This window comes from Coregonus lavaretus (genome assembly GCF_964263955.1).
Source record: "Coregonus lavaretus genome assembly, chromosome: 11".
In the NCBI taxonomy this organism is placed as follows: domain Eukaryota; kingdom Metazoa; phylum Chordata; class Actinopteri; order Salmoniformes; family Salmonidae; genus Coregonus; species Coregonus lavaretus.
This window is the reverse complement of record NC_139998.1, coordinates 44,906,095-44,932,949: the sequence shown is the minus strand read 5'-3', so window position 1 is coordinate 44,932,949 and position 26,855 is coordinate 44,906,095. Positions and strand designations below refer to the sequence as shown.

Here is a 26,855-nt window from a genome sequence, read left to right as displayed (position 1 = left end):
ACACCCAAGACATGCTAACCTCTCACCATTACAATAACATGGGAGGTTAAATTGCATCTGTAACTTCCAAATAATTTGTAAATAACTGCAAATTGACTGCAAGAAGCCCAAACAGATATAATATTTGACTAAAACATAATAAAACCTTGCTTACATTTGTATACGATCACATATATCTCTCTATTATGTGTGGGGAATACTTTGGAACAGATGTCCAAAATGTAAATCCCTTAGAGTTCCTTTGCTGGTGTTTTTAGTCCCCCCAAAAAAAGATTTGCTCAGAAAACTTGGGAGGGGGCAAATAAAATCACGGTCCGCCAGTCGGGGAACCCTGCTCTATTGGCATATCAAAGTTCCAGAGTGGGATTTCTTCTACTCTCTGTAGCTCAGTGGGTAGAGTATGGAGCTTGCAACGCCAGGATAATGGGTTCAATTCCCGGGACCACCCATACGTAAAATGTATGCACACATGACTAAGTCTGCTAAATGGCATATCATTATATATATATATATATATATATATATATATTAACGTCAGCTCCAGGGAACACAGAGACGAACACAACATTTGGTCACTATGGTGGCTACATCCCACTCGAAAATCTGTATGTTTGTGAGTGGACCAAGCATCTGTACGTGTAGTCCATCATCCCTCACCTCTACCACCCTCTCCCCTCCCGTCTTTTCTCTCCATTACGCACTCAGTGGGATGTCCTAGAGGGTGCCGGTGTGTCGTACCTCCTGCCCACTCAGCCTGCCAGAGAAGAGTCCAGCATTGGTAAACAACAGTGTTGGGGAAGCTACTCTGTAAATATAGTTTACCAAGCTACCAATTACTTCACACTGGAATGAGTTAAACTACACTAAAGCTACCCTTAAGAAAAAGTACTTCACTACATCCAAACTACTTCATGAAAAATTGTCATTTGTAAATCTGAAATGCCATAGACTACAAATTGCAAGACAGATCACTTTGGGGTCATATGCAACCAGAAGGTGTAATTTTGCTAATTTAACACAAAAACGATGTTTCAAGTGAGATTTAGGAAGGTCTGATGCTGGAAAAAGAAAGGAAATTATTGCGTACTGCACCTATATTTTATTTTTGCAAAAGAAGTAGTGTGTAGTTCCAGTAGTTATCTACACCGCTACACGGCAAAAAAAGTAATTAACTACTGAAAACACTACCAAGATTTTAATTTAGTTCAACTACCACAAAGCTACTGAAAAATGTAGTTACATTACTAGTTGAACTACATGTAGTTCACTACTCCCCAACACTGGTAAACAAAGCCCCCTCAGCATGTCACCGGGGCGGGCAGTGAATGAGCACTGATTATTAATCCTCACCTAATCTTGCGCCTGAGAAGGGCTGATTAGAGGGAGAAAAGAGAAAGACTGTGACAGAGAGTGGGAAAGGACAGGAGAGACAGACAAACACAGACAGACAGACTACCATGATACACAACAAACACACAATAGCACAGATACAATACTCACACTAAACAGCTCATATTCTCTCATACATTACGCCAGGGTATTATTACAGTTTGTCAGGAATATTCAACGAAAATAGTTATTTTTGTTGGTGAAGGTTTTCCATCTTTCTCTTATGCACGTTAACCATTCTTTTTTGTACCGCAGTCCAAAATGTTTCAAGAACATTGAATGTTCCCAAAAAGTGAACTGAGAGAATGAAGTATGACATTAGGCAAATGGACCATTTTCACCAGCAAGGTCCCTTTATGTTCCACGTTCGTCATTAGCATCACTTAACATTAGTGGAGTGAGTGAGATGCCTTATACTGTCTGTATTGCACACCTGTCCAGCAGGGGGCAGGAGTGGGAGCAATGTTTACAGTACAGTACAGAAATGGTTTTGGTTCCAAAACTTTTGTTGCCACATGGCCAAACTAAGGTATTTTTTGAGTTTTGTTGTGACCCAGAAAGTTATTTAGCAAATATCTCCTTTCTCTCCAGACCCCAGTCTTGAGCCACGACTTCCAATTAGTTAACCACAAAACACCAGAGTGCAGACCCACCATTTAGGGAAACACCTTACGAGGTCCCAACTCAGTCATCGGGTATGGGCGTATTACAGTTTCCATGGTAGATATACACCGGCCCCTCACATCGGTAGTAGAGCTGGAACACGTCCCCATATCCATGCTCCCTCCACCAGGTACACAGCTGGCGGTTCCAGCCACAGGCCAGCTGGTGGAACAGCCCTGGGTGCTCCATGCCGATCATGCTGAAGAAGTCCTGGTCCCCCAGGTGGCCCCTGAAGCGGTACTGGTCAGCCAGCTGGGCCACGTTTCTGGGCTCCAGGAGTTGGTTGTAGAGGGCCGAGGTCCGCATGGCCTCCAGGTCCAGCAGCATCACACCACTGTTGAAGCCCGGCAAGCCATCGGGAGGAGGCTCACCCACACGGGACTGAGGGTTCTCCTTACGGTACTGCCAAAAGGTGTGTCTGGAGGGGAAAGAGACAAAGGGAAGTTCAGAGAAAGTTCACAACAATGCAGACAGAGAAGTAGCGTAGAGAATATGTGATTACCTAGTTGTGTGAAATAAAGAGACAGAGATGGCACTGATTATGTCAAATTGAGACCAAAAAGTTTGACAAAATCGCACCTGCACTTTAAGTCAACTAAAATATTATAATTTATAGACCTGTCTCCTCAAAGATACCGTTTTGAGTGAGTAAAGTATTTTTAAAAATATTTTTTCTTATGCTACGCACCACCATACTGCTACATGCTGAAAGCCTAGATGAAGAGTCCTATCATGCTTTTCTACATGCCCCATCCAGAGTGGCCAACACCGCCCTGCACCATCGGGCCCATTCCAGAGTGGACAGCACCTCTCCACCCCACTACCCCCATGCTAACAGGACAACACCACAATCAGAAGAAACCAACAGTCCAGCAAGACAGCTATGCAGAATTGGCACGAAGAATAGAGCACCCTGCTGCAGCTGAGCTAAACCAGAGAAGGTATCTGCTGAAAAAGCCATTAAGAGACTGCAACCAACTAAGCCAACTCACGCTATAGTAGACTAATAGCTGCCATAGCAAGGTTATTTATCACCAAATATGATTACGTAGTACCTGTCTTGGACTACATCAAACCAGGAGAAGCTAGTTAAGCTAGCTAAAATTAGCTAGCTAGGCTAACTGAGGCTGCAGTGCATGCGCTTTCTCATCCTACAGTTACAAATAACAACTTCATTCAGAATATTAAGTAGCACCCTACCTATCTGTTGGCTCTTGGTCATTGTAGCCTATTCTTCTCCTTTAACTTTTAATTCCGTCATTTTAATGAAATCTTCCATTGATTAGATACAGTATCTCCTAACCTTTTCCACACAAGTAGCGTGGCTCTATGACTGTAGCCTATTGCCGCTTTGATTATTATGATTGGCCAAGAACAAGATAAACGCGACACGCTCCACTCGTTAAAAGCAAGAGCAGCAGCCTAAATTATCACATTTCTCTGTCTCTACTGCAGCAGTCGCGTTCGGATCTGTATGGGCCCTTCCGGACAAGTCAGTTAAAATTACACATACCCGAGACCCATGACAATCATATCCGATCCAGACCCGTGACCTTATTTAGATTTCTGGATCCGGGTATTGGGGTACAGGTGGATCCGTGAAGACCTCTAATTCACACCCCTTTGCTATGGCACTCCAAATTGTGCTCATGTGCGTCCAATTTCCTTTGACTATCCTTGAGATGGCACTACAACTTGATTGGAGTCCACCTGTGGCCATTTCAAATGTTTGGACATGATTTAGAAAGAAACACACCTGTCTATATAAGGTCCCACAGTTGAAAGTGCATGTCAGAGCAGAAACTATACCATGAAGTCCAAGGAACTGTCCGTAGATCTCCAAGATAGAATTGTGATGAGGCATACAGTACCAGTCAAAGTCTGGACACACCTACTCATTCAAGGGTTTTTCTTTATTTTTACAATTTTCTACATTGTAGAATAATAGTGAAGACATCAAAACGATGAAATAACACATATGGAATCATGTAATGTAGTAACCAAAAAAAGTGTTAAACAGATCAAAATATCTGTTATATTTGAGATTCTTCAAAGTAGCCACCCTTTGCCTTGATGACATCTTTGCACACTCTTGGCATTCTCTCAACCAGCTTCATGGAGGTAGTCACCTGGAATGCATTTAAACTAAACAGGTGTGCCTTCTTAAAAGTTAATTTGTGGAATTTCTTTCCTTCTTAATGTGTTTGAGCCAATCAGTTGTGTTGTGAGAAGGTAGTGGTGGTATACAGAAGATAGTCCTATTTGGTAAAAGACCAAGTCCATATTATGGCAAGAACAGCTCAAATAAGCAAAAAGAAATGACAGTCCATCATTACTTTAAGAGATGAAGGTCAGTCAATCCGGAAAATGTCAAGAACTTTGAAAGTTTCTTCAAGTGCAGTCGCAAAAACCATCAAGAGCTATGATGAAACTGGCTCTCATGAGGACCGCCACAGGAATGGAAGTTACCTTTGCTGTAGTTTATTAGAGTTACCAGCCTCAGAAATATCAGCCCAAATAAATGCTTCACAAAGTTCAAGTAACAGACATATCTCAACAGCAACTGTTCAGAGGAGACTGTGTGAATCAGGCCTTCATGGCCGAATTTCTGCAAAGAAACCACTACTAAAGGACACCAATAAGAAGAAGAGACTTGCTTGGACCAAGAAACACAAGCAATGGACATTAGACCGGTGGAAATGTGTCCTTTGGTCTGGAGTCCAAATTTGAGATTTTTGGTTCCAACCGCTGTGTCTTTGTGAGACGCGGTGTTGGTGAACGGATTAACTCTGCATGTGTATTTCCCACTGTAAAGCATGGAGGAGGAGGTGGTATGGTGTGGGGGTGCTTTGCTGGTGACAGTGTCTGTGATTTATTTAGAATTCAAGGCAGACTTAACCAGCATGGCTACCACAGCATTCTGCAGCAATACGCCATCCCATCTGGTTTGGGCTTACATTTACATTACATTTTAGTCATTTAGCAGACGCTCTTATCCAGAGCGACTTAGTGCATACATTATTTTTTTTTATTTTTTCATACTGCCCCCCTGTGGAAATCGAACCCACAACCCTGGCTTTGCAAACGCCATGCTTTACCAACTAAGCTACACAGGCTTAGTGGGACTATCATTTGTTTTTCAACAGGACAATGACCCAACACACCTCCAGGCTGTGTAAGGGCTAATTTACCACGAAGGAGAGTGATGGAGTGCTGCATCAGATGACCTGGCCTCCACAATCCCCCGACCGCAACCCAATTGAGATGATTTGGGATGAATTGGACAGCAGAGTGAAGGAAAAACAGCCAACAAGTGCTCAGCATATGTGGGAACTCCTTCAAGACTGTTGGAAAAGCAGTCCTGGGGAGGGAATGGCCGGCAGGGAGGTAGCTCAGTTGGTAGAGCATGGCGTTTGCAACGCCAGGGTTGTGGGTTCGATTCCCACGGGGGGCCAGTATGAAAAAAAAAAAAGAATAATGTATGCACTAACTGTAAGTCGCTCTGGATAAGAGCGTCTGCTAAATAATGTAAAATGTAAAATGTAATTCCTCATGAAGCTGGTTGAGAGAGTGCCAAGAGTGTGCAAAGGTGTCATCAAGGCAAAGGGTGGCTACTTCGAAGAATATAAAATATATTTTGATTTGTTTAACACTTTTGTGGTTACTACATGATTCCATATGTGTTATTTCATAGTTTTGAGGTCTTCACTATTATTCTACAATGTAGAAAATAGTAAAAATAAAGATAAGCCCTTGAATGAGTAGGTGTTCTTAAACTTTTGACCGGTAGTGTATATTTAAAACCAAATAGTAGTATTTTACTGGGTGACTTTCACTAGAGTCATTTTCTATTAAGGTATCTTTATTTTTACTCAAGTATGGCTATTGGGTACTTTTTCCACTGCTAATGCCTGTAACATGACCCAGATTATCACTTAACCAACTACAGTGTATACCAATAGTGTTGGATCTGTGACTTCCACTTGCATTGATCATATCTTCACTAATGCTGTAGAGCTTTGCTCCAAAGCAATATCAGTTCCCATTGGCTGTAGTGATCATAACATTGTAGCATTAACAAGGAAAGCCAAAGTACAAAAGGCAGGGCCTAAAGTTATTGATAAGAGATCATACAAAATATTTCTCAGCTCTCTTTTGTTGAAGATGTAAACAATGTATATGTTGGTCTATTGTGTATAAGGAGGAAAATCCAGATGCAGCACTTGGACTATTTGTACAATTATTCTTGCCAAATGTTGACAAACATGCACCTGTGAGAACTGTTAGCGCCCCCTTGATCGATGATGAATTTAATAATTGTGTGGTTAAAAAAAAAATTGCTAGAAAAGTGGCAAACAAGTCAGGCTGCTCAGCTGATTATAGTACCAAAACAAGATAAACGACAAAAAACTATGGGAAAAGATTTATGGAGCACCTTAAATTATATTACGGGCAGAAAACGAAATTCCTCTCCATCGTTCATTGAAGTTGATGGGTAATTTATGACAAAACCTGATATAGGCAATCATTTCAATGACTCTTTCACTGGTAACGTGCGTGGACAACCTGAGAAGTGAAATGACAACACTGAACAGTGAACCATCATATTTGTGTATTGAAGATCTAATAATGATTGTATTTGGTCAAGTTTGTGTAGAAGAAATAGGAAAATGATTGTTATCCATCAATAATGATAGGCCACCAGGTATAGACAACCTAGATGGGAAGCTATTGAGAATGGTAGCAGACCGTATTGCCACCCATATTTGCCATGTCTTTAACCAAAGCCTAAAGGAGTGTGTCCCCACAGGCGTGGAAGGAAACTAAATTAATTCCCCTACCTAAAAATAGTAAAGCACCCTTTGCTGGCTCTAACAGTCGCCCAATCAATTTGCTGCCTGTTTTTAGTAAACTGATGGAGAAAATAGTGTTGAACAAATACAACGCTATTTTTCAAAGAACAAGTTAACTACTGACTTTCAGCATGGATATAGGAAAGGGCACTCAACTTGTAATGAACTGACTCAGATGAAAAAAAAAGGATAATAAGATGATAGTTGGAGCTGTATTGTTAGATTTCAGTGCAGCCTTTGATGTTATTGATCATCATTAGTTATTTAACCTCTTAAGGATCGGACCCTTTTTTTCAATTTTCGCCTAAAATGACATACCCAAATCTAACTGCCTGTAGCTCAGGACCTGAAGCAAGGATATGCATATTCTTGATACGATTTGAAAGAGATCATTTGAAAGGAAACACTTTGAAGTTTGTGGAAATGTGAAATGTATGTAGGAGAATATAACACATTAGATCTGGTAAAAGATAATACAAATAAAAAAAGTAGTTTTCTATTATTTATCATCTTTGAAATGCAAGAGAAAGGCCACAATATAATTTTGCAGTTTAGGCGCAATTTAGATTTTGGCCGCTAGATGGCAGCAGTGTGTGTGCAAAGTTTCAGATTGATCCAGTGAAGCGTTGCAATACTGGATTATTTTGTATCAAGTCTGCCCAAATGTGCCGAATTGGTCAATTGATACATTTTCAAGTACATAACTATAGAGAACATACAAAAATGATATGGCAATAGAAAATGTATGTTTACACACTCCCAAGAATGTCATACATGATGTATCATTAGGTTATACACAAACTTTCACATATCTAGATGGCCGGGCGGGGTGGGTGTGGAGCCAGAGACAGCAGGGGTTCAAACTGTAGAACCCAGTTCCTACATTTGAATATAAAAATGGATTTTATCAAACAAAACTATGCTACATTTTATCTCTGGGACCCTTAGGATGACAAATCAGAGCAAGATTACTTAATGTAAGTACGTTATTTACCTTCAGAGGTGAATGTATCAAACCAGTTGCCATGCTACATTTTTTGTTGTTGTGCACTCACCTCAAACAATAGCATGGTGTTTTTGCACTGTAATAGCTACTGTAAATTGGACAGTGCAGTTAGATTAACAAGAATTTAAGCTTTCTGCCCATATAAGACGTCTATGTCCTGGAAAGTTTGCTGTTACTTACAACAGTCATGCAAATCACATTAGCGCACCTTAGCTCAACCGTCCCGTATACGGGACACCGATCCCGTATAGGTTAAAAAAACTCACTTGTTATGGCTTTACATCACTTGCCATCAGATGGTTGGAGAGTTACTTATCCAATAGAACTCAGAGTATTCTTCAATGAAAGCTTCTCTAACATCAAATCACATTTTATTTGTCACATGCGCCGAACACAACAGGTGTAGACCTTAGAGTGAAATGCTTACTTACAAGCCCTTAACCAACAATGCAGTTTTAAGAAAGAATACCAAAAAAATAAAAAATAAAATAATACGAAATAAAAGTTACAAATAATTAAAGAGCAGCAGTAAAAATAACAATAGCGAGGCTATATACAGGGGGTACCGGTACCAAGTCAATGTGCGGGTGCACCGGTTAGTCGAGGTAATTGGTGTAATATGTACATGTAGGTAGAGTTATTAAAGTGACTATGCATAGATAATAAACAGAGAGTAGCAGCAGCGTAAAAGAGGGGTGGGGGGCAATGCAAATAGTCTGGGTAGCCATTTGATTAGATGTTCAGGAGTCTTATGGCGGTTTAGAAGGACCTAGACTTGGCGCTCCGGTACCACTTGCTGTGCGGTAGTAGAGAGAACAGTCTATGACTAGGGTGGCTGGAGTCTTTTACAATTTTTAGGGCCTTCCTCTGACACCACTTGGATGGCAGGAAGCTTGGCCCCAGTGATGTACTGGGCCGTACGCACTACCTTATGTAGTGCTTTGCGGTCGGAGGCCGAGCAGTTGCCATACCAGGCAGTGATGCAACCAGTCAGGATGCTCTCGATGGTGCAGCTGTAGAACCTTTTGAGGATATGAGGACCCATACCAAATCTTTTCCGTCTCCTTAGGGGGAATAGGTTTTGTCATGCCCTCTTCAGATATATACAGTGCGGTATCCCTCAGGGCAGTTGCCTTGGGCCGTTACTTTTCTCTATTTTTACAAATTATTTGCCACTTGTCTTAAAAGAAGCTAAAATGACTATGTATGTTGATGATTGCACAATCTACACATCAGAACCTACATACAGTGAGCTCACTGAGACTCTTAGCAAGGAGTTACAGTCAGTGTCCGAATGGGTATTAACAATAAACTGGTCTTAAATACATCTAAAACCAAAAGCATTGTATTTGGTTCAAAGCCTTCTCTTAGACATAAACCTCAACTGGAGTTGTGCATAAAGGGTGTGACCATTGAACAAGTTGAAGAAGCTGAACTTCGAGGAGTAACATTGTATGGTCGGTTATCATGGTCAAGTCATATTGACAAAGTTGTTGTGAAGATGGGGAGAGGTACAGTATGTCTATTATAAAAAGATGTTCTGCGTTTTTTGACACAAGATCAACTGTACTAGCTGTTCAGGCTCTCAGCTTGTCCCATCTTGATTACTGCCAGGTAATATGGTCAGGTGCAGCAAAGAAAGACCTAGCATAAGCCTAAGCTTTAGGGCTTAACTGTACGCGCGCCAAATTGCCTAAACAGCCAATCGCCATATAATGCTTTTGGGAACGGGCAGAAAAAGTTATCAATCCACGGAGGCAAAAAGGACATTGTCGAAGTTTAATTCAATAAGACAAAAGCTGCGAAAGGAGAGTTGAAAATAAAGGGAGGGCCAGAAAAGCCATGTTTGGAAAGGATTTGGTGAAGTGGTAAAAGAGGATGATGGCAGTGCCGGCTATGTTGTGTGATGATTGTGAGGCGCTATACAAATTAGACAGTCACAAGACGGGACTTCAAATAGGCCTATGGCATGTCAAGGGAACTGTAGCCTACTGTTTAGATGGGTTAAATGGGTTAAATCTGGACGACTAACCAGAATAACCTACTGTCTTTTGGTGAACACCAAAGTCTTCTGATAATACTACCGTGCGAATCGACATCCCTCTGTTTTGAGAGAAAATGTCTGAGTTTTACAGGTGTTGCTCGCAATTTGAGCAAGAAAACAAACTGATTCGATAAATTGAACGAAGTGCTGCGCATAGCGCATAGTGGCTTGCGAAAGTATTCACCCCCCTTGGCATTTTTCCTATTTTGTTGCCTTACAACCTGGAATTAAAATTGATTTTTTGGAGGTTTGTATCATTTGATTTACACAACATGCCTACCACTTTGAAGATGCAAAATATTTTTTATTGTGAAACAAACAAGAAATAAGACAAAAAAACTGAAAACTTGAGCATGCATAACTATTCACCCCCCCAAAGTCAATACTTTGTAGAGACACCTTTTGCAGCAATTACAGACGCCACTCCTGAGTGGCGCAGTGGTCTAAGGCACTGCATCGCAGTGCTAACTGTGCCACTAGAGATCCTGGTTCGAATCCAGGCTCTGTCGCAGCCGGCCGCGACCGGGAGACTCATGGGCGGCGCACAATTGGCCCAGCGTCGTCCAGGGGAGGGAATGGCCGGCAGGGATGTAGCTCAGTTGATAGAGCATGGCGTTTGCAACGCCAGGGTTGTGGGTTCGATTCCCACGGGGGGCCAGTATAAAAAATATGTATTCACTAACTGTAAGTCGCTCTGGATAAGAGCGTCTGCTAAATGACTTAAAATGTAAATGTCTTGGGGTATGTTTCTATAAGCTTGGCACATCTAGCCAATGGGATTTTTGCCCATTCTTCAAGGCAAAACTGCTCCAGCTCCTTCAAGTTGGATGGTTCCGCTGGTGTACAGCAATCTTTAAGTCATACCACAGATTCTTAATTGGACTAGGCCATTCCAAGACATTTAAATGTTTCCCCTTAAAACACTAGAGTGTTGCTTTAGCAGTATGCTTAGGGTCATTGTCCTGCTGGAAGGTGAACCTCTGTCCCAGTCTCAAATCTCTGGAAGACAGAAACGGGTTTCCCTCAAGAATTTCCCTGTATTTAGCGCCATCCATCATTCCTTCAATTCTGTCCCTGCCGATGAAAAACAGCCCCACAGCATTATGCTGCCACCACCATGCTTCACAGTGGGGATGGTGTTCTCGGGGTGATGAGAGGTGTTGGGTTTGCGCCAGACATAGCGTTTTCCTTGATGGCCAAAAAGTTCAATTTTAGTCTCATCTGACCAGAGTACCTTCTTCCATATGTTTGGGGAGTCTCCCACATGCCTTTTGGCGAACACCAAACGTGTTTGCTTATTTTTTTCTTTAAGCAATGGCTTTTTTCTGTCCACTCTTCCGTAAAGCCCAGCTCTGTGGAGTGTACATCTTAAAGTGGTCCTATGGACAGACACTCCAATCTCTGCTGTGGAGCTTTGCAGCTCCTTCAGGGTTATATTTGGTCTCTTTGTTGCCTCTCTGATTAATGCCCTCCTTGCCTGGTCCGTGAGTTTTGGTGGGCGGCCCTCTCTTGGCAGGTTTGTTGTGGTGCCATATTCTTTCAATAAAACATTTTTTTGATTGAATGGTGCTCCGTGGGATAGGCAAAGTTTTGGATATTTTTTTATAACCCAACCCTGATCTGAACTTCTCCACAACTTTGTCTCTGACCTGTTTGGAGAGCTCCTTGGTCTTCATGGTGCCGCTTGCTTGATGGTGCCCCTTGCTTAGTGGTGTTGCAGACTATGGGGCATTTCAGAACAGGTGTATATATACTGAGATCATGTGACAGATCATGTGACACTTAAAGTCCACCTATGTGCAGTCTATTTAACTAATTATGTGACTTCTGAAGGTAATTGGTTATATGCACGCACCACTTTTCCGTTATTTATTTTTTAGAATTTTTTGAAACAAGTTATTTTTTTCATTTCACTTCACCAATTTGGACTATTTTGTGTATGTCCATTACATGAAATCCAATTAAAAATCCATTTAAATTACAGGTTGTAATGCAACAAAATAGGAAAAACACCAAGGGGGATGAATAATTTTGCAAGGCACTGTATGACAGGGCCTACGTGTATCAACTTTCATAGTGAATGCTTTTGTTCATAGGTTTTGTGCGATTTTGTTATTTCACCTTTATTTAACCAGGTAAGCCAGTTGAGAACAAGTTCTCATTTACAACTGCGACCTGGCCAAGATAAAGCAAAGTAGTGCGATAAAAACAACAACACAGAGTTACATATGGGGTAAAAGAAAACATAAAGTCAAAAATACAACAGAAAATATATATATAGTGTGTGCAAATGTAGCAAGTTATGGAGGTAAGGCAATAAATAGGCTATAGTGCAAAATAATTACAATTAGTATTAACACTGGAATGATAGATGTGCAAGAGATAATGTGCAAATAGAGATACTGGGGTGCAAATGAGTAAAATAAATAACAATATAGGGATGAGGTAGTTGGGTGGGCTAATTTCAGATGGGCTGTGTACAGGTGCAGTGATCGGTAAGGTGCTCTGACAACTGATGCTTAAAGTTAGTGAGGGAGATAATAGTCTCCAGCTTCAGAGATTTTTGCAATTTGTTCCAGTCATTGGCAGCAGAGAACTGGAAGGAATGGCGGCCAAAGGAGGTGTTGGCTTTGGGGATGACCAGTGAGATATACCTGCTGGAGCGCATACTACGGGTGGGTGTTGCTATGGTGACCAATGAGCTAAGATAAGGCGGGGATTTGCCTAGCAGTGATTTATAGATGGCCTGGAGCCAGTGGGTTTGGCAACGAATATGTAGTGAGGACCAGCCAACAAGAGCGTACAGGTCACAGTGGTGGGTAGTATATGGGGCTTTGGAGACAAAACGGATGGCACTGTGATAGACTACATCCAATTTGCTGAGTAGAGTGTTGGAGGCTATTTTGTAAATGACATCGCCGAAGTCAAGGATCGGTGGGATAGTCAGTTTTACGAGGGCATGTTTGGCAGCATGAGTGAAGGAGGCTTTGTTGCAAAATAGGAAACCGATTCTAGATTTAACTTTGGATTGGAGATTCTTAATGTGAGTCTGGAAGGAGAGTTTACAGTCTAACCAGACACCTAGGTATTTGTAGTTGTCCACATACTCTAGGTCAGACCCGTCGAATGTGATAGTGATTCTAGTCGGGTGGGCGGGTTTCCAGCAGCGTTCGATTGAAGAGCATGCATTTAGTTTTACTAGTGTTTAAGAGCAGTTGGAGGCTACTGAAGGAGTGTTGTATGGCATTGAAGCTCGTTTGGAGGTTTGTTAACCCAGTGTCCAATGAAAGGCCAGATGTATACAAAATGGTGTTGTCTGCGTAGAGGTGGATCTGAGAGTCACCAGCAGCAAGAGCGACATCATTGATATACACGGAGAAAAGAGTTGGCCCAAGAATTGAACCCTGTGGCACCCCATAGAGACTGCCATAGGTCCAGACAACAGGCCCTCCGATTTGACACATTGAACTCTATCTGAGAAGTAGTTGGTAAACCAGGCGAGGCAGTCATTTGAGAAACCAAGGCTATTTAGTCTGCCAATAAGAATGCGGTGGTTGACAGAGTCAAAAGCCTTGGCCAGGTCGATGAAGACGGCTGCAGAGTACTGTCTATTATCGATCGCGGTTATAATATCGTTTAGGACCTTGAGCGTGGCTGAAGTGCACCCATGACCAGCTCGGAAACCGGATTGCATAGCGGAGAAGGTACGGTGGGATTCGAAATGGTCGGTGATCTGTTTGTTAACTTGGCTTTCAAAAACTTTCGAAAGGCAGGGCAGGATGGATATAGGTCTGTAACAGTTTGGATCTAGAGTGTCACCCCCTTTGAAGAGGGGGATGACCGCGGCAGCTTTCCAATCTCTGGGCATCTCAGACATTACGAAAGAGAGGTTGAACAGTCTAGTAATAGGGGTTGCGACAATTTCGGCAGTTAGTTATAGAAAGAAAGGGTCCAGATTGTCTTGCCCAGATGATTTGTAGGGGTCCAGATTTTGCAGCTCTTTCAGAACATCAGCTGTCTGAATTTGTGTGAAGGAGAAGCGGGGGGGGGGCATGGGCAAGTTGCAGCGGAGGGTGCAGAGCTGGTGGCCGGGGTAGTGGTAGCCAGGTGGAAAGCATGGCCAGCCGTAGTTAAATGCTTGTTGATATTCTCGATTATTGTAGATTTATCGGTGGTGATAGTGTTTCCTAGCCTCAGTGCAGTGGGCAGCTGGGAGGAAGTGCTCTTATTCTCCATGGACTTCACAGTGTCCCAAAACATTTTGGAGTTAGTGCTACAGGATGCAAATTTCTGTTTGAAAAAGCTAGCCTTTGCTTTCCTAACTGCTTGTGTATATTGGTTCCTAACTTCCCTGAAAAGTTGCATATCGCGGGGGCTATTTGATGCTAATGCAGTACGCCACAGGATGTTTTTGTGCTGGTCAAGGGCAGTCAAGTCTGAGGAGAACCAGGGGCTATATCTGTTCTTAGTTCTGTATTGTTTGAATGGGGCATGTTTATTTAAGATTGAGAGGAAAGCACTTTTAAAGAACAACCAGGCATCCTCTACTGACGGAATGAGATATATATCCATCCAGGATACCTGGGCCAGGTCAATTAGGAAGGCCTGCTCGCTGAAGTGTTTTAGGGAGCGTTTGACAGTGATGAGGGGTGGTCGTTTGAACGCGGACCCGTTACGGACGCAGGCAATAAGGCAGTGATCGCTGAGATCCTGGTTGAAGACAGCGGAGGTGTATTTAGAGGGTAAGTTAGTCAGGATGATATCTATGAGGGTACCCATGTTTACGGATTTAGGGTTGTACCTGGTAGGTTCGTTGATAATTTGTGTGAGATTGAGGGCATCTAGTTTGGATTGTAGGATGGCCGGGGTGTTAAGCATATCCCAATTTAGGTCACCAAGCAGTACGAACTCTGAGGATAAATGGGGGGCAATCAATTCACATATGGTGTCCAGGGCACAGCTGGGGGCTGAGGGGGGTCTGTAGCAAGCGGCAGCAGTGAGAGACTTATTTCTGGAATGGTGGATTTTTTTAAGTAGAAGCTCAAACTGTTTGGGCATAGACCTGGATAGTATGATAGAGCTCTGCAGGCTATCTCTACAGTAGATTGAAACTCCACCCCCTTTGGCAGTTCTATCTAGACGGAAAATGTTGTAGTTGGGGATGGAAATTTCAGAATTTTTGGTGGCCTTCCTAAGCCAGGATTCAGACACTGCTAGAACATCAGGGTTGGCGGAGTGTGCTAACGCAGTGAATAACTCAAACTTAGGAAGGAGGCTTCTGATATTTACGTGCAGAAAACCAAGGCTTTTACGGTTACAGAAGTCAACAAATGATAGCTCCTGGGGAGTAGGAGTGATACTGGGGGCTACAGGGCCTGGGTTAACCTCTACATCACCAGAGGAACAGAGGAGGAGTAGAATAAGGATACGACTAAAGGCTTTAAGAACTGGTCTTCTAGTGCGTTGGGTACAGAGAATAAAGGGGGCAGATTTCCGGGCGTTGTAGAAAAGATTCAGGGCATTATGTACAGAAAAGGATATGGAAGGATATGAGTACAGTTGAGGTAAAGCTAAGCGTTGGGTAACAATGAAAGAGATAGCATCACTGGAGGCACCGATTGAGCCGGTCTCAGCGTGTATGGGGGGTGGAACAAAGGAACTATTTGAGGCAGTTTGAGAGGGACTTGGGGTTCTACAGTGAAATTGTATAATAACAACGAACCCAAACAGCAATAGGCAAGGCATATTGACATGGGAGAGAGGCATAATGCAATCACAGGTGTTATTAGAGAGAGCTAAGACAACAACTGGTAATAGCGATAAAGTTTGGGCTGAGGCTAAACAGAATAAACAGGACAGGGTACCGTGTAAAGGAACAGTCCAGCAGGCATCAGCTGTGTAGCTGAGTGATCATAAGGTCCAGTGAACAGCAATATGTGAGTCCGAGAGCAGTTAGATTTTTGGTCCTAAAGCACAGCGAGCAGGAAGCACGGCTGTTGTTTGCGTGTGCTAGCGGGCCGGGGCTAGCAGATGGATCTTCGTGGTCGACGTCGTAACGGGAAGCCTGTTGAAACCACATCAGACGATTTCGTCGGCAAACCAGTTGTGTTGGATCGGCGGGGCTCAGTGTCAACACTAGGAGGTCCCGTCCGGTTGACAGAGAGGTAGATAGCCGGGAGATGGGCCTGGCTCGAGGCTAGCTCAAGGCTAACTGGTGCTGCTAAGGGGCAATGGTAATTAGCCAACAACAGGTTGCAGCTAGCTGGTTGTGATGATCCGGCGCTAGGGTCCAGTGATTCCAGCAGAAAGTCCGATATGCTCTGGGTCGATAGCACGCTGTGCAGACTGGCCGACGAATTGTCCAGGCTAGAGCTAGTGCTGGCTGGTGGTAGTGCAGGCCACGGACAATGGTGAAGACGCTAACGGTGGCTAATAGCAAGTAGCCATTCGGTTGCAGCTAGACTAGTTTCAGCTTAAGGTTCTTGATAAAAGTTATAAAGAAATAATAGAATCCTTTCCACGTTGGGTGAGGCGGGTTGCAGGAAAGTATATTTAGTTTAAAAAATGAGAAGTAAAATGGAGAAATATATACAAAATAGACAAAAAAACAAGAAACTGGCTATTTACACTAGGACAAAGAAAAGAAAACACGACCGCACTGCTACGCCACCTTGGAATGTTTTGAACATCGCCAAATGTATCATAAAAAAATATTGCGCCTATTTAATGCAACCCTTGCTGTTAATATATCGCAAAGCAGCATACAACTGAGCTACACGTTTGGAACAAGTTCACTTTCTCATTCATAGCCTAAAAACATATATCAAGTGCAAGTTAGCTGTTAAGCTCACATCTGAATGCTTGGGTGGATTTAGGACGCATTCTACTGCGGATCGCTAAAATATCCTAATGATTATGGTCACACTTCCTCAACTCAAATATTATGGTGATACTATACCAAGATGGTTTGGTAGGTTTAGAAACTTGGGAACCAAACTCGAGTTATCAGTGTAGCCTGTAATCGCCTGGACTCCTTGAAATGTCTTCACACCTAGAAAATAACCTACAGGATTCAGTCATAACTGTCACTTTATATTTAAAAAAAGAATAACTAATTACAGAGGGCCGTTTGGAAAAAACGTAGCCCGTCCAAATCGTCCTCTGGAATAAAGGACATTCTGGGGTAATAAATACATAACCAACATTCTCTAGTAATACTAGTCCCGTGCAAATAGGCCTATAGCCTTAATAATAACTCCTGCAGAATTAAGCATTTCTAGCAATAAAATGATACACCAAATGTAGGCAAAATATGGACTTGGGAACAGGAGTGGAGAAATATAATTTATTTATTTCAGCATTTTGAGAGAATGTAATGCTCAGTTAGATACGATCTGTAGAGGTGCTGTCTTCATCATAAAATCATCATAAAAGCTGATAGTATTTCAACTACAGTTGAAGTCGGAAGTTTACATTCGCTTAGGTTGGAGTCATTAAAACTTGTTTTTCAACCACTCCACACATTTCTTGTTAACAAACTATAGTTTTGGCAAGTCGGTTAGGACATCTACTTTGTGCATGACAGAAGTCATTTTTCAAACAGATTATTTCACATATACAGTGAGGGAAAAATGTATTTGATCCCCTGCTGATTTTGTACGTTTGCCCACTGACAAAGAAATGATCAGTCTATAATTTTAATGGTAGGTTTATTTGAACAGTGAGAGACAGAATAACAACAAAAAAATCCAGAAAAACGTGTGTCAAAAATGTTATAAATTGATTTTTATTTCAATGAGGGAAATAAGTATTTGACCCCCTCTCAATCAGAAATATATCTGGCTCCCAGGTGTCTTTTATACAGGTAACGAGCTGAGATTAGGAGCACACTCTTAAAGGGAAAAGTCCACAGAAGCAATCAATCAATCAGATTCCAAACTCTCCACCATGGCCAAGACCAAGAGCTCTCCAAGGATGTCAGGGACAAGATTGTAGACCTACACAAGGCTGGAATGGGCTACAAGACCATCGCCAAGCAGCTTGGTGAGAAGGTGGCAACAGTTGGTGCGATTATTCGCAAATGGAAGAAACACAAAAGAACTGTCAATCTCCCTCGGCCTGGGGCTCCATGCAAGATCTCACCTCGTGGAGTTGCAATGATCATGAGAACGGTGAGGAATCAGCCCAGAACTACACGGGAGGATCTTGTCAATGATCTCAAGGCAGCTGGGACCATAGTCACCAAGAAAACAATTGGCAACACACTACGCCGTGAAGGACTGAAATCCTGCAGCGCCCGCAAGGTCCCCCTGCTCAAGAAAGCACATACACAGGCCCGTCTGAAGTTTGCCAATCAACATCTGAATGATTCAGAGAAGAACTGGGTGAAAGTGTTGTGGTCAGATGAGACCAAAATTGAGCTCTTTGGCATCAACTCAACTTGTAGTGTTTGGAGGAGGAGGAATGCTGCTTATGACCCCAAGAACACCATCCACACCGTCAAACATGGAGGTGGAAACATTATGCTTTGGGGGTGTTTTTCTGCTAATGGGACAGGACAACTTCACCACATCAAAGGGACGATGGACGGGGCCATGTACCGTCAAATCTTGAGTGAGAACCTCCTTCCCTCAGCCAGGGCATTGAAAATGGGTCGTGGATGGGTATTCCAGCATGACAATGACCCAAAACACACGGCCAAGGCAACAAAGGAGTGGCTCAAGAAGAAGCACATTAAGGTCCTGGAGTGGCCTAGCCAGTCTCCAGACCTTAATCCCATAGAAAATCTGTGGAGGGAGCTGAAGGTTCGAGTTGCCAAACGTCAGCCTCGAAACCTTAATGACTTGGAGAAGATCTGCAAAGAGGAGTGGGACAAAATCCCTCCTGAGATGTGTGCAAACCTGGTGGCCAACTACAAGAAACGTCTGACCTCTGTGATTGCCAACAAGGGTTTTGCCACCAAGTACTAAGTCATGTTTTGCAGAGGGGTCAAATACTTATTTCCCTCATTAAAATGCAAATCAATTTATAACATTTTTGACATGCGTTTTTCTGGATTTTTTTGTTGTTATTCTGTCTCTCACTGTTAAAATAAACCTACCATTAAAATGATAGACTGATCATGTCTTTGTCAGTGGGCAAACGTACAACATCAGCAGGGGATCAAATACTTTTTTCCCTCACTGTAATTCACTGTATCATAATTCCAGTGGGTCAGAGGTTTACATACACAAAGTTGACTGTGCCTTTAAACAGCTTGGAAAATTTCAGAAAATGATGTCATGGCTTTAGAAGCTTTTGATAGGCTAACTGACATCATTTGAGTCAATTGGAGGTGTACCTGTGGATGTATTTCAAGGCTTACCTTCAAACTCAATGCCTCTTTGCTTGACATCATGGGAAAATCAAAAGAAATCAGCCAAGACCTCAGAAAATAAATTGTAGACGTCCACAAGTCTGGTTCATCCTTGGGAGCAATTTCCAGAGCCTTAAGGTACCACGTTCATCTGTACAAACAATAGTACACAAGTATAAACACCATGGGACCACGCAGCCGTCATACCGCTCAGGAAGGAGACGCATTCTGTCTCCTAGAGATGAACGTACTTGGTGCGAAAAGTGCAAATCAATCCCAGAACAACAGCAAAGGACCTTGTGAAGATGCTGGAGGAAACAGGTACAAAAGTATCTATATCCACAGTAAAACGAGTCCTAAAACATTACCGATGTCAACTAGAGTGAAGCATTCATTCTAACGATCTATGACATTATTCTGGTGATCAAGGGTTTATTTATTCTTCTAGGGCAACATATAATGACAAAAGAGAAGCTGCATGTATCTAATTACAGACAAGTTGACTAACAAATAGCCTACCAAAATGTAAAAAATTCTAAGCAGAAACATATCTAAATCAGGCAAAACTAAATCCTGCACCCGTCAAAAAATCATTCTGCAGTCTTTGACTGTAGCCTATAGTGCAATTTCTATATTTGCGGGTTAAGGTTGGGGTCGGGCCTCAGGCTCATCATTTAACAAAATTGTTAAATTACGAGCCTAGTTGGTTTAGCCACGGAAAAAGACAGGAATCTTCCCGCTAGCCATGATTGGCTGAGATAATGAATGGGCTAGACATACCGAGAGATGAGTTTCGGTGGTCTGCTATGTAGCATGCTTCTGTCTATAACATGAGCTGCTCAGTATGTGTAGATAATCCTTGCTACCACTGCTTTTTTGAAAGATAACAGCCATGGAGAACTGCAAAAGTGTTGCTACTGCTCTCAACAACATTGCTGCCCTGAATTTAGCAGGCGCTATCGACAAAGATCAGTGGGAAAAAGTTGATGGACTACTTTCTGCACATGGTCAGTGTGAACCGGAGTGATTACGGCCATCTATTGTATTTCATGAACATGTTTACATATCTAGACAATAGTGACCCATCCACTTAGGTAGATGTGGCTGGGGGGTGGTTATAGCATTTAGTGTGTCTGGGTAAGCATCATCTAATAATTATTAAATATTTATACAATATTTTTTATCTGGACACTTTCTATTTTTGATATAGCTACTATGCAAATAACTATTTCACTGTACTGTTTACACCTTTTGTATCCTGTGAATGTGACAAATACACTGATTTTATTTGATATAGTGTGTGTTTACCAGAGACTAATGTGAAGAACAACATGACCTGCACCAACATCAGATTAGGATATAGGTCAAGGAATAGATCATGTATTTTTACCTGGAGTTTTTCCTTATTGTAGGCTACTACTTTCACCCTTTTAGTCTTGAAATCTTTGGTTGTTTACTCCACTACCTTACTCTGTTTAGCACATGGCCTCACGTGAATCCTTTAAGAGATGGGTGGGGTTAAGGCTTAAGAGGGTGTGAACAACGCTGAATAGGTGTAGACAAAGAAGAGCTCTCCAGTAGGTGTACCAAAACATTCAAGGACCATTTTCTCAAAAGTGGGGTTACAATTTTATCAACTTTCAAAGCATTACTTTCCCATTGTTCCTCAACTGCAGTGTATTACATATAATTTAGTAACTCTGAGTCTTTACTTTTATCCAATGTAAAAAACACAATTTAAAATGTTGCTCCATAAGACCGAATCAAGGCGGTCGGTCACAATTAATGCATTGCTCAGTTATGTATAGAGCCATGTCATTGTGAAATGCTCTGCCACCAGAGGTTACTCAGCCAAAAAGCAAATTTAACTTTAAAAAAAGATGTAAAAAAAGATTTTGTATCACAGAGCCTCTCATTTTACATTTTTACATTTTAGTCATTTAGCAGACGCTCTTATCCAGAGCGACTTACAGTTAGTGAGTGCATACATTTTCATACTGGCCCCCCGTGGGAAACAAACCCACAACCCTGGCGTTGCAAGCGCCATGCTCTACCAACTGAGCTACAGGGGACTATAGCTCTCTCCTTTCTAAAAACCTAATTTTAACTGTACTGTATACAAGAATCTGAATATGTATATATGAATAGTGTGTAAATAGTATTTTTGTTGTCTCTTGGTGTCTTTCCAATATATCACTTATTTTTTTATTTTTGGGGGGGGGGGGATGTAATACTGTATCTTATGTTGTTCTTGTCTATAACTGTTCGGTACTTTGTTATGTAATTGTACGTTTTATGTGGACCCCAGAAAGAGTAGCTGAGGCATGTGCAGTAACTAATGGGGATCCTAATAAAATACAATCATTTTAAACACAGAGATGAGTTGAATACAGCTTAGCAGCAGAACAAGAGAAACTGTAAGAGCCATGTAAGAGTTGGTTGTTCAGTGGAGTGTAATGTTCTAGAACATGGCAGATAGAGATGTAGGGGTATAAAGGTCAAACAGTTATCTGTTGAGCAGGATAAATAATCATTTTTTTTTTATTATTTTTTTTAGTCATTTAGCAGACGCTCTTATCCAGAGCGACTTACAGGAGCAATTAGGGTTAAGTGCCTTGCTCAAGGGCACATCGACATATTTTTCACCTAGTTGGCTCGGGGATTAGAACCAGCGACCTTTCGGTTACTGGCACAACGCTCATGTCTGTTCTACATAACAGCAGCCTACATCTCTATCAAGCTACTGAACATTCCATACATTTTATTTTTTAAAGGCCCATGCTGAAAAAGCCTCAGCCTTCTCATCCAAAGGCTCATAGACCCGTGGTGGACATTAAGATTTCTGTTGAAATGTCTCATTCAAGTGTGTGTGTGTGTGTGTATGTTTGGGCTGGTCCCATTCGATGGCGAGCAGAGAGCAGAGCAGATCTGCTTCAGGCCAGGCCAGGGTCTGCTGAATAAACAACCCCGCACAAAACAGGAAGAGAGCTGGTCCAGGAGCCAGATGGAGCGCCAGGGGGCTCTGCCAACTCAGCACCCTGCTCTGCCAACACACTAAGCCCATAGATCTACATAGTACATGGCATCTTAAATCACCTTGTGTGTGTATATGTTTGTTTATATATTATCTTGCTACACTGTTACAGTTCCTGTCAGTGGTACCAGTTTGTGGCAGAATAATATCTGATATCAGGTCATTATCACTGTTGATGAGAACTTGGTCTGGACGGAACTAGTCGATTACATAACAGACAGGTAATGTGCTTAGTCCTGGCCTAGTTCAGGAGCTCTATGGCCCTTTGTCTTTAGCCTAGCCTTCTGGCTAACCTCAGGGATCTCCAATCTAAAGGGTATTTTCTAGGAGCAGCCTGCCTCCCGTGTGCTCTGCTCTGCTCTCCAGCTCTAACAGAGGAATGTGAGGCCAGCAGCCTAGAAGTCTGACCGTGTGTTTGCTCAGCTGTTGTTACCCTCAGGGCAAGACGCTGACTCTCCAAAACGTAGACACCACAGCGCCCCCTAATGGTGACGGTACCTCCGTCTCACCTTGAGGGCAGATGAGGTATGGACTGAGTTAGGGGAGCTTAGGGTGGACTCAGGACTGAGAGTCATTTAACCCTCTACACACTGCAGGCTTATCCCTCTTTGCAGCATACAAGATTGAATGACGCATACCTGCCAAGCACGCCTCTCTCTCATAAGCAGCAGCTTATGCAGGAAATCCACAGATTGGCTCGGGCCCGCTATGCCAGGAAATGCCTGGGTAAATGTTGTGAATGCAGGAATTTCGAAATGAGGCCAAATGTCATGGAAATGGCGGCTGATGGGCGTGAAGGCACCTTGAGGGGCGCGGTGGAAATGTACGCTGGAGAGGCGGGCCAGGCTGACTTACTGTAATCTACTGTGTGATGTGTAGAGTACTGTACTTGCATGGACTGATATATTAATATAACTAGGCAGGTACAGGTGTATAATTTGGGTGTGAAGCTTTAAAAGTCAGTTTAGGTCGTTTAAAACCAGTAAAGTTGGTTCTATGTGGCATCGATATGAGTCATTAATTCTAGTGTCAAAATTGACTACAAAGAGTTAATAGGATAATTTTGGTCATAAAGTCCAGTCTCGGCCAAAAGTGAGTTCGTCATGACTTACTGGAGGTTTGGGTATGGATTACGATCAAGCACACGTGCCCAGTGACCAATAACACGAGAGAAGCAGCTGTGCTGATTGCACTCTATCAGCTGCACATGCTCCATGCAATTTTTACATTTTAGTCATTTAGCAGACACTCTTATCCAGAGCGACTTACAGGAGCAATTATGGTTAAATGCCTTGCTCAAGGGGACATCAACATTTTTCACCTAGTCAGCTTGAGGATTCGAACCAGAAACCTTTCGGTTACTGGCCCAACGCTCTTAACCGCTAGGCTACAATCATAGCAGCCAGAACCTCCAGACAGTGAGACAGACCTGCCCATTACGAAGCGCCTCAAACTTGTTTACATAAGACAACACGTCGCCAATGTTATGCTAAAATAACCGTTGGCCCTAAGCCCTTTATGGAGTGGCCACTTGCTTATGCGTTTGTCAATCACTCGAATGTGCCACTTTTTGGGGGCAAAATTAGAATTGAGACGATCAGAGCGCACTTGAATCCCAACTGTAACTTGTCAATATTCCACAACCCATTTGCAAGCATCTTGTGTCCCCGCGACCTGTTTTGTAACACGATTCCCTATAAAACACTGCCAGACAGACCAACACACACTCTGGTAATAGATAGAGAAAGTTGTAAAAAATGAAATGGCATGGAGCACACACGTCGCCACTCGGCAGTGACTTGATAAGTTGATTGTGGCCTGGCTGCTCAATGTGCATGCTAGCTACTGCTTCCTAGCTTCATTGAAAAGGGAAAAGAAAAGGGGAAACACAGAGTTGGAACTTAGCTAGCTACTTTGATGAAGTTGTAGACATGTTATTGTTCTCAGAAAACAGTCCTGGGCACGCAGCCAGACTTTCCCGACTCAATAGACCGTCTATGCAGTGCACTGACTAGTTTTTTTATTTACATGTATTATTATTATTTTTTATTTTTTTTGGGGGGGTAGATCAGCTTTAATATTGCAGATAGATTGTAACTTCCATCAATGTAATTGTCTGCATCACTTCCAATCCCCCATATGTTTTCTTTTTTTTCTCGCATATATACATACAGTGGGGAGAACAAGTATTTGATACACTGCCGATTTTGCAGGTTTTCCTACTTACAAAGCATGTAGAGGTCTGTAATTATTATCATAGGTACACTTCAACTGTGAGAGGCGGAATCTAAAACAAAAATCCAGAAAATCACATTGTATGATTTTTAAGTAATTAATTTGCATTTTATTGCATGACATAAGTATTTGATACATCAGAAAAGCAGAACTTAATATTTGGTACAGAAACCTTTGTTTGCAATTACAGAGATCATACGTTTCCTGTAGGTCTTGACCAGGTTGGCACACACTGCAGCAGGGATTTTGGCCCACTCCTCCATACAGACCTTCTCCAGATCCTTCAGGTTTCGGGGCTGTCGCTGGGCAATAAGGACTTTCAGCTCCCTCCAAAGATTTTCTATTAGGTTCAGGTCTGGAGACTGGCTAGGCCACTCCAGGACCTTGAGATGCTTCTTACGGAGCCACTCCTTAGTTGCCCTGGCTGTGTGTTTCGGGTCGTTGTCATGCTGGAAGACCCAGCCACGACCCATCTTCAATGCTCTTACTGAGGGAAGGAGGTTGTTGGCCAAGATCTCGCGATACATGGCCCCATCCATCCTCCCCTCAATACGGTGCAGTCGTCCTGTCCCCTTTGCAGAAAAGCATCCCCAAATAATGATGTTTCCACTTCCATGCTTCACGGTTGGGATGGTGTTCTTGGGGTTGTACTCATCCTTCTTCTTCCTCCAAACACGGCGAGTGGAGTTTAGACCAAAAAGCTCTATTTTTGTCTCATCAGACCACATGACCTTCTCCCATTCCTCCTCTGGATCATCCAGATGGTCATTGGCAAACTTCAGACGGGCCTGGACATGCGCTGGCTTGAGCAGGGGGACCTTGCGTGCGTTACTAATGGTTTTCTTTGAGACTGTGGTCCCAGCTCTCTTCAGGTCATTGACCAGGTCCTGCCATGTAGTTCTGGGCTGATCCCTCACCTTCCTCATGATCATTGATGCCCCACGAGGTGAGATCTTGCATGGAGCCCCAGACCAAGGGTGATTGACCGTCATCTTGAACTTCTTCAATTTTCTAATAATTGCGCCAACAGTTGTTGCCTTCTCACCAAGCTGCTTGCCTATTGTCCTGTAGCCCATCCCAGCCTTGTGCAGGTCTACAATTTTATCCCTGATGTCCTTACACAGCTCTCTGGTCTTGGCCATTGTGGAGAGGTTGGAGTCTGTTTGATTGAGTGTGTGGACAGCTGTCTTTTATACAGGTAACGAGTTCAAACAGGTGCAGTTAATAAAGGTAATGAGTGGAGAACAGGAGGGCTTCTTAAAGAAAAACTAACAGGTCTGTGAGAGCCGGAATTCTTACTGGTTGGTAGGTGATCAAATACTTATGTCATGCAATAAAATGCAAATTAATTACTTAAAAATCATACAATGTGATTTTCTGGATTTTAGTTTTAGATTCCGTCTCTCACAGTTGAAGTGTACCTATGATAATAATTACAGACCTCTACATGCATTGTAAGTAGGAAAACCTGCAAAATCGGCAGTGTATCAAATACTTGTTCTCCCCACTGTATATATTCCCCTTTATTACTTTCCAACCCCACCACCCTTTCCCTACTTGGAGTAAACTAGTGAACAACAATGCTTAGGCCTCTACTTCAAGCTTATACCTACTATCTACATTTTATGGACACAGTCAATTTTACAATAATTATATTTTGTTAGTTTTTTCTCCTGAACTTCCTCTACTCTCAACCTCTCCGATCATTTTCATGATGTCCATCTGGTTTGCTTCTACAGTGGGGAAAAAAGTATTTAGTCAGCCACCAATTGTGCAAGTTCTCCCACTTAAAAAGATGAGAGAGGCCTGAAATTTTCATCATAGGTACACGTCAACTATGACAGACAAAATGAGAAGAAAAAAAATCCAGAAAATCACATTGTAGGATTTTTAATGAATTTATTTGCAAATGATGGTGGAAAATAAGTATTTGGTCAATAACAAAAGTTTCTCAATACTTTGTTATATACCCTTTGTTGGCAATGACACAGGTCAAACGTTTTCTGTAAGTCTTCACAAGGTTTTAACACACTGTTGCTGGTATTTTGGCCCATTCCTCCATGCAGATCACCTCTAGAGCAGTGATGTTTTGGGGCTGTCGCTGGGCAACACAGACTTTCAACTCCCTCCAAAGATTTTCTATAGGGTTGAGATCTGGAGACTGGCTAGGCCACTCCAGGACCTTGAAATGCTTATTACGAAGCCACTCCTTCGTTGCCCGGGCAGTGTGTTTGGGATCATTGTCATGCTGGAAGACCCAGCCACGTTTCATCTTC

At 42.5% G+C, this 26,855-nt stretch overlaps 1 protein-coding gene across 1 annotated transcript in view; it reads right to left on the bottom strand.

The window, feature by feature from the left end:
* Positions 1 to 1,107: 1,107 nt before the first annotated feature.
* The window catches only part of LOC311137441 (xyloside xylosyltransferase 1-like), a 96,369-nt gene continuing 70,621 nt past the window's right edge, over positions 1,108 to 26,855 (bottom strand). The window contains exon 5 of the mRNA XM_084171939.1: positions 1,108 to 2,470. Within this exon, the coding sequence (XP_084028065.1) occupies positions 2,074 to 2,470 (397 nt within the window). The 3' untranslated portion in view covers positions 1,108 to 2,073. The remainder of the gene's footprint in view (positions 2,471 to 26,855) is intronic.